The sequence below is a fragment of the Petromyzon marinus genome, chromosome 35 (assembly GCF_048934315.1).
Source record: "Petromyzon marinus isolate PM22_M1 ecotype Great Lakes invasive population chromosome 35, UKy_Petmar_22M1.pri1.0, whole genome shotgun sequence".
NCBI lineage: Eukaryota > Metazoa > Chordata > Hyperoartia > Petromyzontiformes > Petromyzontidae > Petromyzon > Petromyzon marinus.
In genome coordinates this window covers 12991954-13004022 of record NC_133701.1, presented here as the reverse complement: position 1 = coordinate 13004022, position 12069 = coordinate 12991954, and the positions used below count along the sequence as shown (strand labels likewise).

At 47.6% G+C, this 12069-nt stretch overlaps 1 protein-coding gene across 4 annotated transcripts in view; it reads left to right on the top strand.

The window, feature by feature from the left end:
* Window positions 1-10330, top strand: part of LOC116948972 (uncharacterized) — a 131879-nt gene extending 121549 nt beyond the window's left edge. For all 4 annotated transcript variants that reach the window (XM_076071938.1, XM_076071939.1, XM_076071941.1 and 1 more), the window contains exons 6-9: window positions 745-901; window positions 2168-2264; window positions 3222-3291; window positions 6029-10330. In XM_076071938.1, coding sequence (XP_075928053.1) covers window positions 745-901; window positions 2168-2264; window positions 3222-3291; window positions 6029-7042 — 1338 coding nt within the window. In that variant the 3' untranslated portion in view covers window positions 7043-10330. The remainder of the gene's footprint in view (window positions 1-744; window positions 902-2167; window positions 2265-3221; window positions 3292-6028) is intronic.
* The last annotated feature ends 1739 nt before the right edge of the window (window positions 10331-12069 follow it).

The following is a 12069-nucleotide window of genomic DNA, read 5'->3' as shown; positions in this document are numbered from 1 at the left end:
ATCAGAAAATGTCTCAATTGAGATTACGCACAGCAACAATCATCACCCTCTACTGGCAGACCAATGCCCACTTGCAGGCCAGGTGCTGAGTCACTTTGTGCCACACAGGAGCAGTTGCTACTGGGTGTACCCTTTGAAATTTGTTAAAATGAGGTGTAATGTAAGTCATCGATCGTGTGTAAATCCCTCTGAGACGCCCCGGCGTAAAGGAGGGTGTCTCAATTAAAAGCGAATTGTTGTTTTCACAGATGTATCACGAGCATGTTGCTTTATTGTAAAGTAAAATATTTTGCCTGGATAGTCCCTTTAGATAGAGCATCTCATTTTTAAGGGTGTTCAGGGCGTAAAGTGACACATACGTAGCAAACACGTGATGACGTGCGTGTTTATGATCCAACACTCATTGATTCACACAAGTCACTCATTCACCGGCGGTCAGTCCCCTGCGTATCACTCTTCTGTCCCTACCCCTATGGTTACTGTTCTAATGAACTTCCATAATGGATTTCTCCGCCCATGTTGAGGACTCGGTCCACCAGACACCGACTATCAGTGTTCAGCCACCACATTGCAGGTCACAAAAAGACAATAATTCATTCACCCACTCTGCCACCACACTGCAGATCACAACACTTTCTACTCCTTGCCTCTCACTACTCCTCATTTGAGCAGGAAATCCACTTTGATTTAAGACTCTCGGCGCGAGTCAGCGTGAATACCGTGTATGTGCACGTGTCCTTTCAGAAAAAGTTTGGCATACAAACCACGGAGCTCGTGCTGCACGGGCTGAAGCCGGGAGAGCGATACTACATTCGCGTGCGCTGCCGGGCCACCAGCTCCCCGTTCTGGAGCCCGTGGAGCGCCGAGGTTGAAATTCAGCCGCCCATCGGCATAAACCAAGGTGTGTCACTCATGCCAGGTATGTGGCAATGCACGGGTGTGAGCGGTGTGAGCGCTGGGCTGTCTGGCTGTGCCAGTGCAGATTCTGTGTTGTGGGTTATTGACCTTGCTGTATTTTTTTCGGAATTGGATACGCTGGCTTCCAATTTGAATCCAGCAGGCTGCCCTGGCTAATACTGTGGACGTGTTAATTATAACCCTGCTGCGTCCATATGCTTCACTGTCAGTGGGACGTTAAAAATCCCGTGACGTCATATAGGCCGCATGGTCAAATTTAGAAAATTTCTTATGCAAATTATGTTTGGAAAACGCACCTAGCAATTGTCCCCCTACTGGGAAAACCTAGCAGGTGAATTATGCGGGATCGATAGTGTTGGTGTGGTTAATGTACTGTGCTTCCAACCCGATGAGCCCAGTTCGATTCCCGCTCGCAGCCAACATCGGTGATGGTTATCTCAACTGGTCCTGGGCTTCCCCTAGGTTGACTGAGCCTCAAATGAGTACCTGGTGCAGAGTGTAAACAACAGCCGCTAACAGCATTTGCCCCAACAGTCTGTTGAAGGCTACACGGCAGACCTTTGTCTTTGGCTGTGACTAAGAGATGGCCGGTTAGCTCAAGGTGTCAACGATTGAACAAGACAACCACCATACTCAGTTTTGTCTTTCACTTAATTAGATTAAATTCCTGCTCTGATACACATGAACATCGGTTCAAATGTCACGTGTTGATCTCACAGTGAATAGGAATTGTTCGACCCCCGCCCCCACCCCATATCGTGGGAAATGTTTTTTTTTAAGGCCACTTGATGGCTATACCGTGGAAAAAATTCTCATTAAATTTTCCACGGTTGTTTTCTGATACATGGGAGCATTGCAAGAGTATTTAATTTGTTCTTCACCTCATGGTGAATTATCATCGCCCTTGGTTACCCAGAACAGCCTCGTTGAGCCTCAAGACTCTTTTTCGGGAGGGTCATGCTAGGTTTTCGCAGCAAGGGAGCAACAATTGCTGCTACGTGTGTTACCAATTGAGTTAATTGCGGTGGCCTACTTTGCTTGGAATGACGTCGCGGGATCTTGAGCATCCACTGTGAAGCGGACGGCTCGTAGTGTTTGTCATCAATACGTACACCGCCGTGACACAGAAAACACATCGTACTGTGTTGTGGTGTGGGTACAAATTCAAATGTAAAAGAGCATTTGATCCTACAGTCTATAAGGCTAATCGGGTGATCTCGTGCATGTGTGTGTGCACCAATGTCTGCAGTGGCGCAGTGGGCTGTTGGCGTGACACTGCTGGCTGCCGTAATGGGTGCTATGGTGACGCTGCTGTTCCTTGTCACCCTGATCGGCACCCGCAAAAGGTAGTAGAGGCAGTGCCACTTCTGGTCCTGCGTCGGCCGGTGTGTCAGACTTGCAGGGCCGACCCATCTCGCACGGTGTATTTGTACGAATGTTAACACCATCAGAGTTGACGTTGACATTAACAAACGTTGCCATCATCAGCCACGATCGGTCTCCTGCTGGATGAAGGCCTCCCGAAGCCGCCACCACCACCCGTCGTGCAATGGTATCCAGAATGCCAGGGATAGGCTCCACATCTCTTAATTTTCCACTGAATCCCAAAAACCTATTATGCCATAGAACATTCACACACTGGCCTCAAGCAGCAAGCACTTTGGACAAAGCTTGTGCTCCAAAACCAGCAGGATTTGGTCACTCGACTTCCCAGAGCACAGTCAAAGCGCCCGCACACTTAAATGCTTTTGTCGCTCCTTCTCCTAGGTGGAAGTCCTCTAGGGCGCGGTCGCTTCTTTGTTAGCACTTCATCAACAGTCTCGACCACCGGCCCAAATCCCTTCGAACCGTTCCAAGCCTTGCCCAGGCACCACTTAGTTTTCCTTTAGGCAATACGATGCCTCTTACCTGCGTGTGTTTTATAATCCACGTGTTCCTCCTGCTTCCGTCTCGGTGTCAATTCCAAGGGTGCACCCCTCCACGTTCCTTGTCTGTGTCAATGTGTGTTGTTTCTGAATCGTGAGTCATAGCAGGTAACATACACCAATTCACGTTCACAAGTGTAATTTCCAAATGATGTAGCCCTTATCACGAACGCAACTAAGTATGGGCACAAAATCTACACGAATGTGTTGTACAAGAAACAATATATTAACCAAAAAACCCTCTGCTATGGATAATATATTAGGTGGCCAGTGTGTCCGTGCCTCGTTGTGGTTTCTGTTGAACCGCATCCGTGTGATACTACTAAGAGTGTACTGACACATCCTCCATGTGACCCCGGCGATTCTTATTAATTGCAGGATCAAGAGAGTCTTTCTGCCGCCAGTGCCAGGACCACGCATCACAGGGATGGATCATGACCTGCTGAAGGTGGCTGCTGGGCTATAATATACCAACGGAGCAAAGGAGCCTGTCTCATAAGCAAACGAAATCATTAAGCAGACGATAGGCCTTCCTTCCTGTGTATTTCCCTCCACGTAAAAAAATATTAACTGTTTCTTTTTACCCATCCCATCAGCCACACGTGGCTATATGGGAGTACATCATTTCAGCAGTATTGGTTCAAAACAAGCAAACTTTTGACCAGTTTCAACATTCAGTGTCTCAACAGTAGTTTGGTTTTACTATTATTTGGGTCTTTCGGTAGAGCCACGTAGATAGGTTAAAAGAAAATAACAATATAACAAAAAACGACGACATTTCGATGGCAACACAATCGGTCGTCATCAGGAAAAGGGGGGTTAGCTTCTAAAGACAACTACAGTGGTTCCTCGGTATACGTGATTCATTCGTTCCAGAAGGTAGGATTTATACCGAAAATGACGAATACCAAACTAATTTTTCCCATAATAAATAAAGGGAAAGGAAATAATCCGTTCCAGAGTATAAGAAATGATATTTTATATGGCATATTATACATTAATGGGGTTGTATAACATAATGTAGACACTACTTATTACTAAAATGCATATATAAATTAAAATAAATGAATAAAGAAATAAAAATACATTTAAATAAAAATAAAATTTAACGTCACTTTACCTTGCTGAGAGGAGTTGAAACACGTGAAAATTCAGAGTTATAGCAAGGGTTCTGCATTGAACGAGATCTACTGTACAGGCAGGCTGAGGAGCGGCGCTTTGTTTCAGTCGTAAACGGGGTCTACACGGGTACGCGGTGTATCCCAAGCAAGACGTCGTATCCAAAGACATTTTTTTCTCATTAAAACACGACGTATACCAAATTCGACGTATTCCGAAGCGGTCGTATACCGAGGTATGACTGTACTTATAAAGGTTTGAAATGGGCATAGCCCAAATGTTAGCAGCCAATGCCAATGCAAGTGGTGGGCCGCGACCGCGGCGGTGGTGGGCTTTCCACCAATCAAAGGGCTGTAGGCAAAAATTATCATGTCAATGCAAGATCGCCAGGCATCCTTCACAGCGAGTGTGCCTAGGTGGCTATGTTCATATAAGAGATTAGTATGTTAATGGAAGATCGTGAAGCAGAAGCCTCGAGGATGGCACACGAGGTAGCTGTGTTAGTGAGAAATTTAATCTGTTAATGTAAAAAATCATAGAGACGAAAATAACAGCTAACATCGGAAGGTGGTAGGCTGGGAACATCACTGCCAGTTATGACTTAAACTGGTTAATAACGTCCTTCCAATGATTGCTCAGTTTGTACCCATCTTCTCGGCCCACCACTTGCATTGGCTGCTGATATTTGGGCTACGCCCATTTCAAACCTTTATACACAGTTGTCTTTAGAAGCTAACCCCCCTTTTCCTGATGACGACCGCTTGTGTTGCGATCGAAACGTCGTAGTTTTTTATTATTTTGTTATTTTCTTTGAACCTATCTATGTGACTTTACCGAAAGACCCAAATAATATGAATTCCTGCAGTCACGAAAGCTTTAAGTCAAGATTTAGTAGTTTGGTTTGCTTAAACAATTGGTTCAACGCAGGCAAAACTGTTTTTTTTATTAAACTAGATTGGATTGTTATCATAACCTGGCAAGCAGTTATACAATCTGAGCAGTACTGTTGACTATTATCTTGCTTTGTTGAGTTTTTGTTTAACGCAGTTGCTGAGCATAGGTCCAAAACGTCAAGCAGCCGAGTAGCAAACAATACTCTCAGAATTGTAATAGAAAAGTGTAACACGTTTTTTTTTATTGAATAGTGCTATTATTCCTCGTGAAACAAGGAGATGGGAGGGAATTACAAAGTGCTTCAGTGCGAGGAAATAAGCAGAAAGAGAAGTGTTGTGGCCTGCAGTGTGGTGGGGGAGACTGTACATGCGTGAGTAGGTGAGTGAGTGGGTGTATCGTTGTAATTGGGGAGCGATAGTGTAGCGGTTAGCGCGCTGCGCTATGAACCCGGCGACACGTGTTCGATTCCCGCTCACGGCCAACACCAGTGACGATTATCTGAACTGGTCCCGGGCCTCCCCTAGGTCGACTCAGCCTCAAATGAGTGTCTGGTGTGATGTGTAAACATCGCCACTAGGGAGACAAAGGCGGTCGGGCGTGGTGCTGGCCACCCACCCCCTCGTGTTCCGGCCTTCATAGGTGCTCGCTAACAGCACTTGCCCCTACAGTCTGTTAAGGCTATATGGGGGATCTTTATCTTTGTATCGTTGTAACCTGCACGCGGTTGAGCGGGTGGGTTAGTGAGTGGGTGAGTGAGTAGGTGACAGATGAGTAGATGAGTGGGTTACGGAACCTCCTGCCAGTGAACCTTCGACAATTCACGTGGGCTTAAAGTGCACATAGCCGGGCAAAAGCATCGTGGTGACGTCACCACCGCTTAGTGACGAATGGTGGTTGTTGTTTGATTACCGAGTGGGTGAGTGTGTGTGTCGTGGTGACTTGCAGTGTGGTGGTTGAGTGGTTGGGTGTGAGAGAGTAAGTGGGTGAGAGGGCGTGTGGGTGAGTAGATGAGTGGGTGTGTGTGTTGTGACCTGCAATGTGGTGGTTAAGTGGTTTGGTGTGAGAGAATGAGTGGGTGTGCAGATGAGTAGATGGGCAGAGGTGTGTTTCATTACCTGCAGTATGTTGGTGGTTGGGCTGCCCATGTTTACGTGTTTGTAATGTTCGTGCAGAAAACTCCGCCGGAGGAGCTGCACGGGATCTTCGCGCTGTTCCACAGCTACACGCCTGCGCGCTGCGAGGACACCGACTCATGGGCAGAGTGCGTCGAGGTGGGGCTGGAAGGGACCAGGGAGAGCAGAGGCCATGACGCCAATGGGGAGTGCGGGACCGGAGAGGGTGGAAGACTCCTGGGAAAAGCAAGGCGTGTTGGAGGAGGTGAGGAGAGCGAGGAGGACGAGGAGGATGAGGAGGCGCTAGACTCTGGACATGAAAGTTCTGCGAGCGCGGATGGGAGAAAGGGAGTGGGCAGCTTGCCGAGTAGACTGGGCTTGGACTCAATGCTCTTGCTGAGGGTCAAGGCCACTGCATTCACTGCCGTGCAGGTGAAGGGTCCTTCGCAGGAGAAGACGAAGCATGCGGATGTGTCCAGTGAGCAGGTTTCAGGGACAGACTTCACCCGAGAGCTGGGTGCTGGAGAGAACCCAAGGTTTGTGTCACCTCCTCAGCAAGGCCCATCGGGCCACTGCGGGTTCGGAGCCGTGGCCGTCTGCAGCGCGGACAGGTCGGCCGTGGGTCGATGTACAGATCCGAGTGGGAAAAATGCAAACGAGCCCGTCGGCATGAGGTCGGGACTGCTGGACGTGTACGCGCACGTGACCGACATCAAGGCCGATGGCAGCATCCTACTCCAAAAGACGGCGAGTGAGCCGCCGGTGCCCTCTGGGAAGGGTTCACCGGAAGAACATGGACCCATGGCCCCAGCCTTCTCCTCGGCCTCTGCCCTCTTGCCGTACGTGCAAATCCCTCTGCACTCCGAAGCAGCGGCGGCGGCGGCTGCCGATCCAGGAAACTCGGCCGACGAGCAACGGGTCGCCCAGGAGATGCCGTCCATTCCGTTGCGTTACGACACGGCCTGCAATCCACACTCAGCCAACACGAGCAGAGGAAGCCCTCTCATGGGTGGATATGTGTCCTCAGAGCAACTGGGTGTGTTTCAAAGCCAGCCAATGGGATTGCACGGTTAAAGTGTCCAGGCGTTTGCAACACTACATTGGATCCATATGATGTCATTAAAGTTGGCTTGCACAGAACCCAGGGCTCTACGCGCTTGGGCCGGCAGAGAGGTTGTGACGTGCCACCGAAATGTTATTTTTCCTCGGGGAGTGGGGGGGGAAAGTGAATATTTTTGCACAGCGCTCCAGTCTTCCCAACAACATGGGTTCTTCTCAAAGCAGAGACGGTCGGCATTTTGCAGTCCACACCAGTGCCCCCCCGTGTACCATCTGGCGCAGTGCAGCAGCAACAACTGCTCGTGTGAAGACGGAGGAAGTGCTGAGCAGACGGAGGAAGTGCTGAGCAGACGGATGTGACGTGGCATGGAAAAGGCACTCGAATGAGACAAGCGGTGGGGGAGAGACAGCGCAGACATTGACTCGGGTTGCCACCTGTCCTGGTGTGACCTGATTAAAGTCCGATAATTGGCATCCGTGTTCTGGGTGACAGGAAATGAGGTGTGCCCGAGATCTGGTGCCGTTATCGTGTTGAACTTTACGGCACTGTTTTTGATAATAGATCGAGGCTGACCGAGAAATATGACCGAGGTTGGTCTGCAGTGGAACAGTTTGGTGACCCCTATCATTCGACACAGTCATCGACCGTGCTCCGGAAAGTCGAGTGACAGAATGCCTCTGGTGTCGGGGCCAAAGCTCTGCCCAGAGTTCGTGTGGCTTTAGGCCAGTGTGTGAATGTTCTTTGACATAATAGCTGTTTTTGGGATTCTGTGGAAATTCAAAAGAAGTGGAGCCTATCCCTGGCATTCCTGGACACCCTTGCAAACAAGATGTTCCATCTCAAGGGATTTTTTCTAAGTGGAATATATTAAGTGTGTTTTTCTTCTTCTAATGAAACAGGTGGAGAGGACTGTCATGTACTTGAAATGAAGACACGGCATGGATTACAATGGAACTGACACACACCACGCTCCAGTTTTATACCGTGCTAGAGTTGATCTTCTGGCGCAAGAACGGGCCAGTTGTTGATCGACGGGAGAAATTTGGCGATAGTGGCTTTTTAACTGACGTTGGAATTATTTTAGTGATTGTTACATATACGATGCAACTAATCTACCTTATTGGAATGTACACACCTAGTTTAAACGAATGTATACGCTTTTTGAAATATTCCTCGTTTTTGGAACTCGCTTACACTAGAAACAGGCATTTTTTTTTTTACAAAAAGCCGACGCGCAAATTTGTATTTTGTAAATAACTGTACATGTAATAATAACATCCAATGCGTATTCACTGTATAACTGTATTGATAGTTTCTATAGTGCGCGTTTGTAGATAGACTGGTGGATGCATGAAGCACGCATCACGTTTGCATAATAGGATTGCACACAATGCCGTGTAGATGTTTTTCTTCTGTAGGCACAAAGCGACACTTGGCAGAGTGTCGTGATTGGCGGTACTGGGCAAAGAAAAGATCGTCGACCTTAGGCGCTGTGTGCCCCCCCCCCCTCCCATCTTTTGCAAGGCGACTTTTTTTTCTAGGTGCCGTCAAATCTCGCCACGATTATTGACCCAGTGCTCTTCGTGCGTCCTGTTGGCAGTGTGGAATTGTTGTTTTTGTACGTTTCTCGTCGACGCGCGCTGCGGTGATACGCACGAGACGTGAGGGGCAACCCCAACCCCACCCCCCACTCCCTTGGCAGTTTTGATTTTCGATGTTTTTTTGACCGCACGCATTCCGACACTGCAAACGAATAATAATAATAATAATATCCCTTTCTTGAACTAGCCATGGGGGTGGGTGACTCGGTGGTACAAGCAAGCGGCTCGTAATGGTTAAGGTTGTGGAAATCGAAATCCTGAAATCGAGATTGATAAAAAAAAGAATGAGGACCACGTTGTGGGGAAGTCAACAAGCATGTTGGAATGTGGAATTTCCACCACTGGCTCTGCAGGACTTTTAAACAGGAGATGAACACCAATGCCTCAATGCTCATTCGATCAGGTAAATGACTGACTGGCATTTATATTGCATTAAATGACAAAATAAGATATATTCAACTTCCCACCGGTTTAAGCTCAGGGTAGAGCCAGGGATTTGTACCTAGGACTTCACAAGGGCCGGTTCAGTACTCCGATACATATTGTCGCATCTATGGCACCAGTCACCCGCTCATGACGAACACTTTGAGACTATTTAAAACGTAGTTTCTGAGCACAGGGGTCAAATGCCCAAAATGTCAAGTTTCCAGCAAAAACAGGACCGTCAAAGTTTCAATAGATCAAGGGTTAACACGTTTCTTGCAGCTAGCAAGGTTATTCCAAAGCTGTGCGAGGGAAGAAGCAAAACGGGAAGTGTTTTGACCTACAATTGTGGTGAGTCAGTGGGTGACGCGTGAGTGGCTAAGTGATTGAGTGGCTAAGTGAGTTCGTGAGTGGATCCAGGGGGTGGGTGAGTGTATTGTTGTGGTGACCTGCAGTATAGTGGCTGAACAATGTGGATGAGATGAAACGGTGTTGTGTGGCTCGACAAAGAGTCAAACGTGTTTGGGTGAATCAATGACTGCAGCTCATGGGAGCGGTAACCACGGTAGTAGCGATAAAAGAGTGATGAGGAGGCAACGAATCGCCGGTGAGCGAGTGACTGGACGTGAATCGATGAGTGATGGATCATCAATCACCGTCCGCTGCTTTGAGGTAGCAGGACCTGGCTGTTCCACCACAGATATGCATCAACACGCACACAACATTTACCGTATTCACACCGCGTGTATGGTATTTGTCGGTACTGTTTTACTAATAACGTGAGGCGTTTAGCAAGCGGACATACTGTATTGAATGTACCGTGTGGTACTGGATGTATATGCAGTACAGTATCTCCAGTATACTGTATGTACATACAGTATGTACAATGTACATATTTTCTGTTCATGTACTCTATATATATGAATGTATTACACAATAAACAGTACATATAACTGCATGGTTCCACACTCCTGCCTATAGGAGTTGCGCGATGCCCCTTTGGGTGTATAGGCATATGTATGAATTACATCAGTGTAAAAACTGCTCCATCCCCTGTAAGCATACTAGTGGTCTGAGTATCAGGGGTAGTTCCAAAGTTGACTTATTGTTAAAAACCGTACACTATGTTGAACGTATATAGGCATGCGAGAAATTTCAAGACCATTTTAGTGTTTTTTATTAATGTAAATATGCTGCTAAAAGCAACATCCCATTAAAATGCATGTGATTAATGTATTTTTCCTGAATACGTTAAATAAAGGACTGGCATAACACTCATCCGGCCTCGTAGTTGTGACATGGCAAGCGATGGTCCCGCCGTGCATACCAGATTATGATTCCACGTCCAATTCATCATCGCTTCAAGCAAAGCCGAACTCTTGATGCTGATGAGACACTGAATGTCGAACCTGATCCGGAGTTTTTTTTGCTTAAACCAATGCTGCTGAAGGAGGGCAGAGGTGGCCAATGGGCTGTGTAAAATAATACTTAAACGTGCGCTTTCATGACCAACATGTATGTCAACTTTTAACTACGGATTTTTCTGTTTTTGCTAAAATTGACATCCCTACACGACCTAACTCAAATGAACCGAATTATGAATCAAAATACTTTTTTATTTATTAAGTTTGTTCGACAGATATAAGAATTAGGAGGCGTGCTTTGTCTGCATATTGATTTTGTTTGCTATATTTTGCACGACACTGATTCATTGGTAATGAGGGAGATGACCCCACCTCCCTGGACTCTGTTGATAAGAAACTCGGGACATGCAGGAGCCTTGAGGTGCTTCACTCACTCCACATTGTAGCTGACTCAATCAAACCCCACTCCACGCCATGTCATGTCGGGCCAGCGGATCCCACTAGCAGCCAAGTGGCCAGTGATGTCTCCCGATTGGCCGTTTGAAGCATTCTGAAATACTACAGGGAATGTTCAATTTGGTAATTGAGGTCAATTTTCTGAGACTGATGCTGGGAGCTCCGTAGTAAGACAGGATAAGCAATGCAAGAAGTTCGGAAGAAAATACGGTGCAGGTGAGTTGCTGTAGCTATGGTGCGATAGAAATTCAACTTACATTCAGCATAAACAGTTGCACTGGATGGAGCCGTGTGTAACAGGATGGGTGCGTCCTATTTCCGAGACCGGCATTGGAGTGGTTTCCACAATTCAGCTGACCAAGGGGAAGAGAAGGCCTAAGAGGCAGATGGTGGGAGGCTGTCAGGACTGTCTCTCGGTCTATGTATGGGTGTCAATTTGAGTCTATGGGTCTGTATGTGAGTCTAAGGCCACACAGTGAGAGGCTGTCAGGGTAGATCTTGGAGCTCGCTGCTTGTCACCCGTGCGGTAGCTGCAGAGGGTGGAACGCGTTTGCATTGAAGTGCGGTGGTCGTGGCATGATGGCGTCTTAATCTTTGATCTTGTTCAACAGCGATTCAGCTGCCAGTATTTGCAGGATGTGCAGGTAATGTCGCAGTGCATGACGCTGCCCGTGAAGGTTGAGACAGCAGCTGCCTGCGCCTCTTGTCACTTGCTGCAGGAGCAATTCACAAAGGGAATTATCCCCTGGCGTGCCTGATTCTCACGGGGGGGTTGTTTCACGTCAACTGTTATGAAACCGCTAACGTGTCCAGGCGTGCAATTACCGTTTACGAAAGTTAGGAATCGGTCATTATCGATTCTAGTGGAATTGGAATGGTGGCTGGCAAAATGATGGTAACTTCATATATGCATACATGAAGGCTAAATGCGCAGCCCTGAAATTGCTTGCTCACGCCACGACTGGCAGCAGGGCCTCTCCTGGAGGGAGCTATATGGAGTGATTGGTCTACTCTTCCACACTCATCGCGGGCGCTGTTGGGGGGAGGGGGGGATTCAGCTGCCGCGCCATGAGATGGGATGGAACGGGCGACCTCTGGATTTGAGGTTCAGTATGCTGACTAATTACAGTATTACATGCCTGTGGCAGCTCAGGACAGTAATACACAGGAAAATAATAAGCAGTAATACAACTGTAT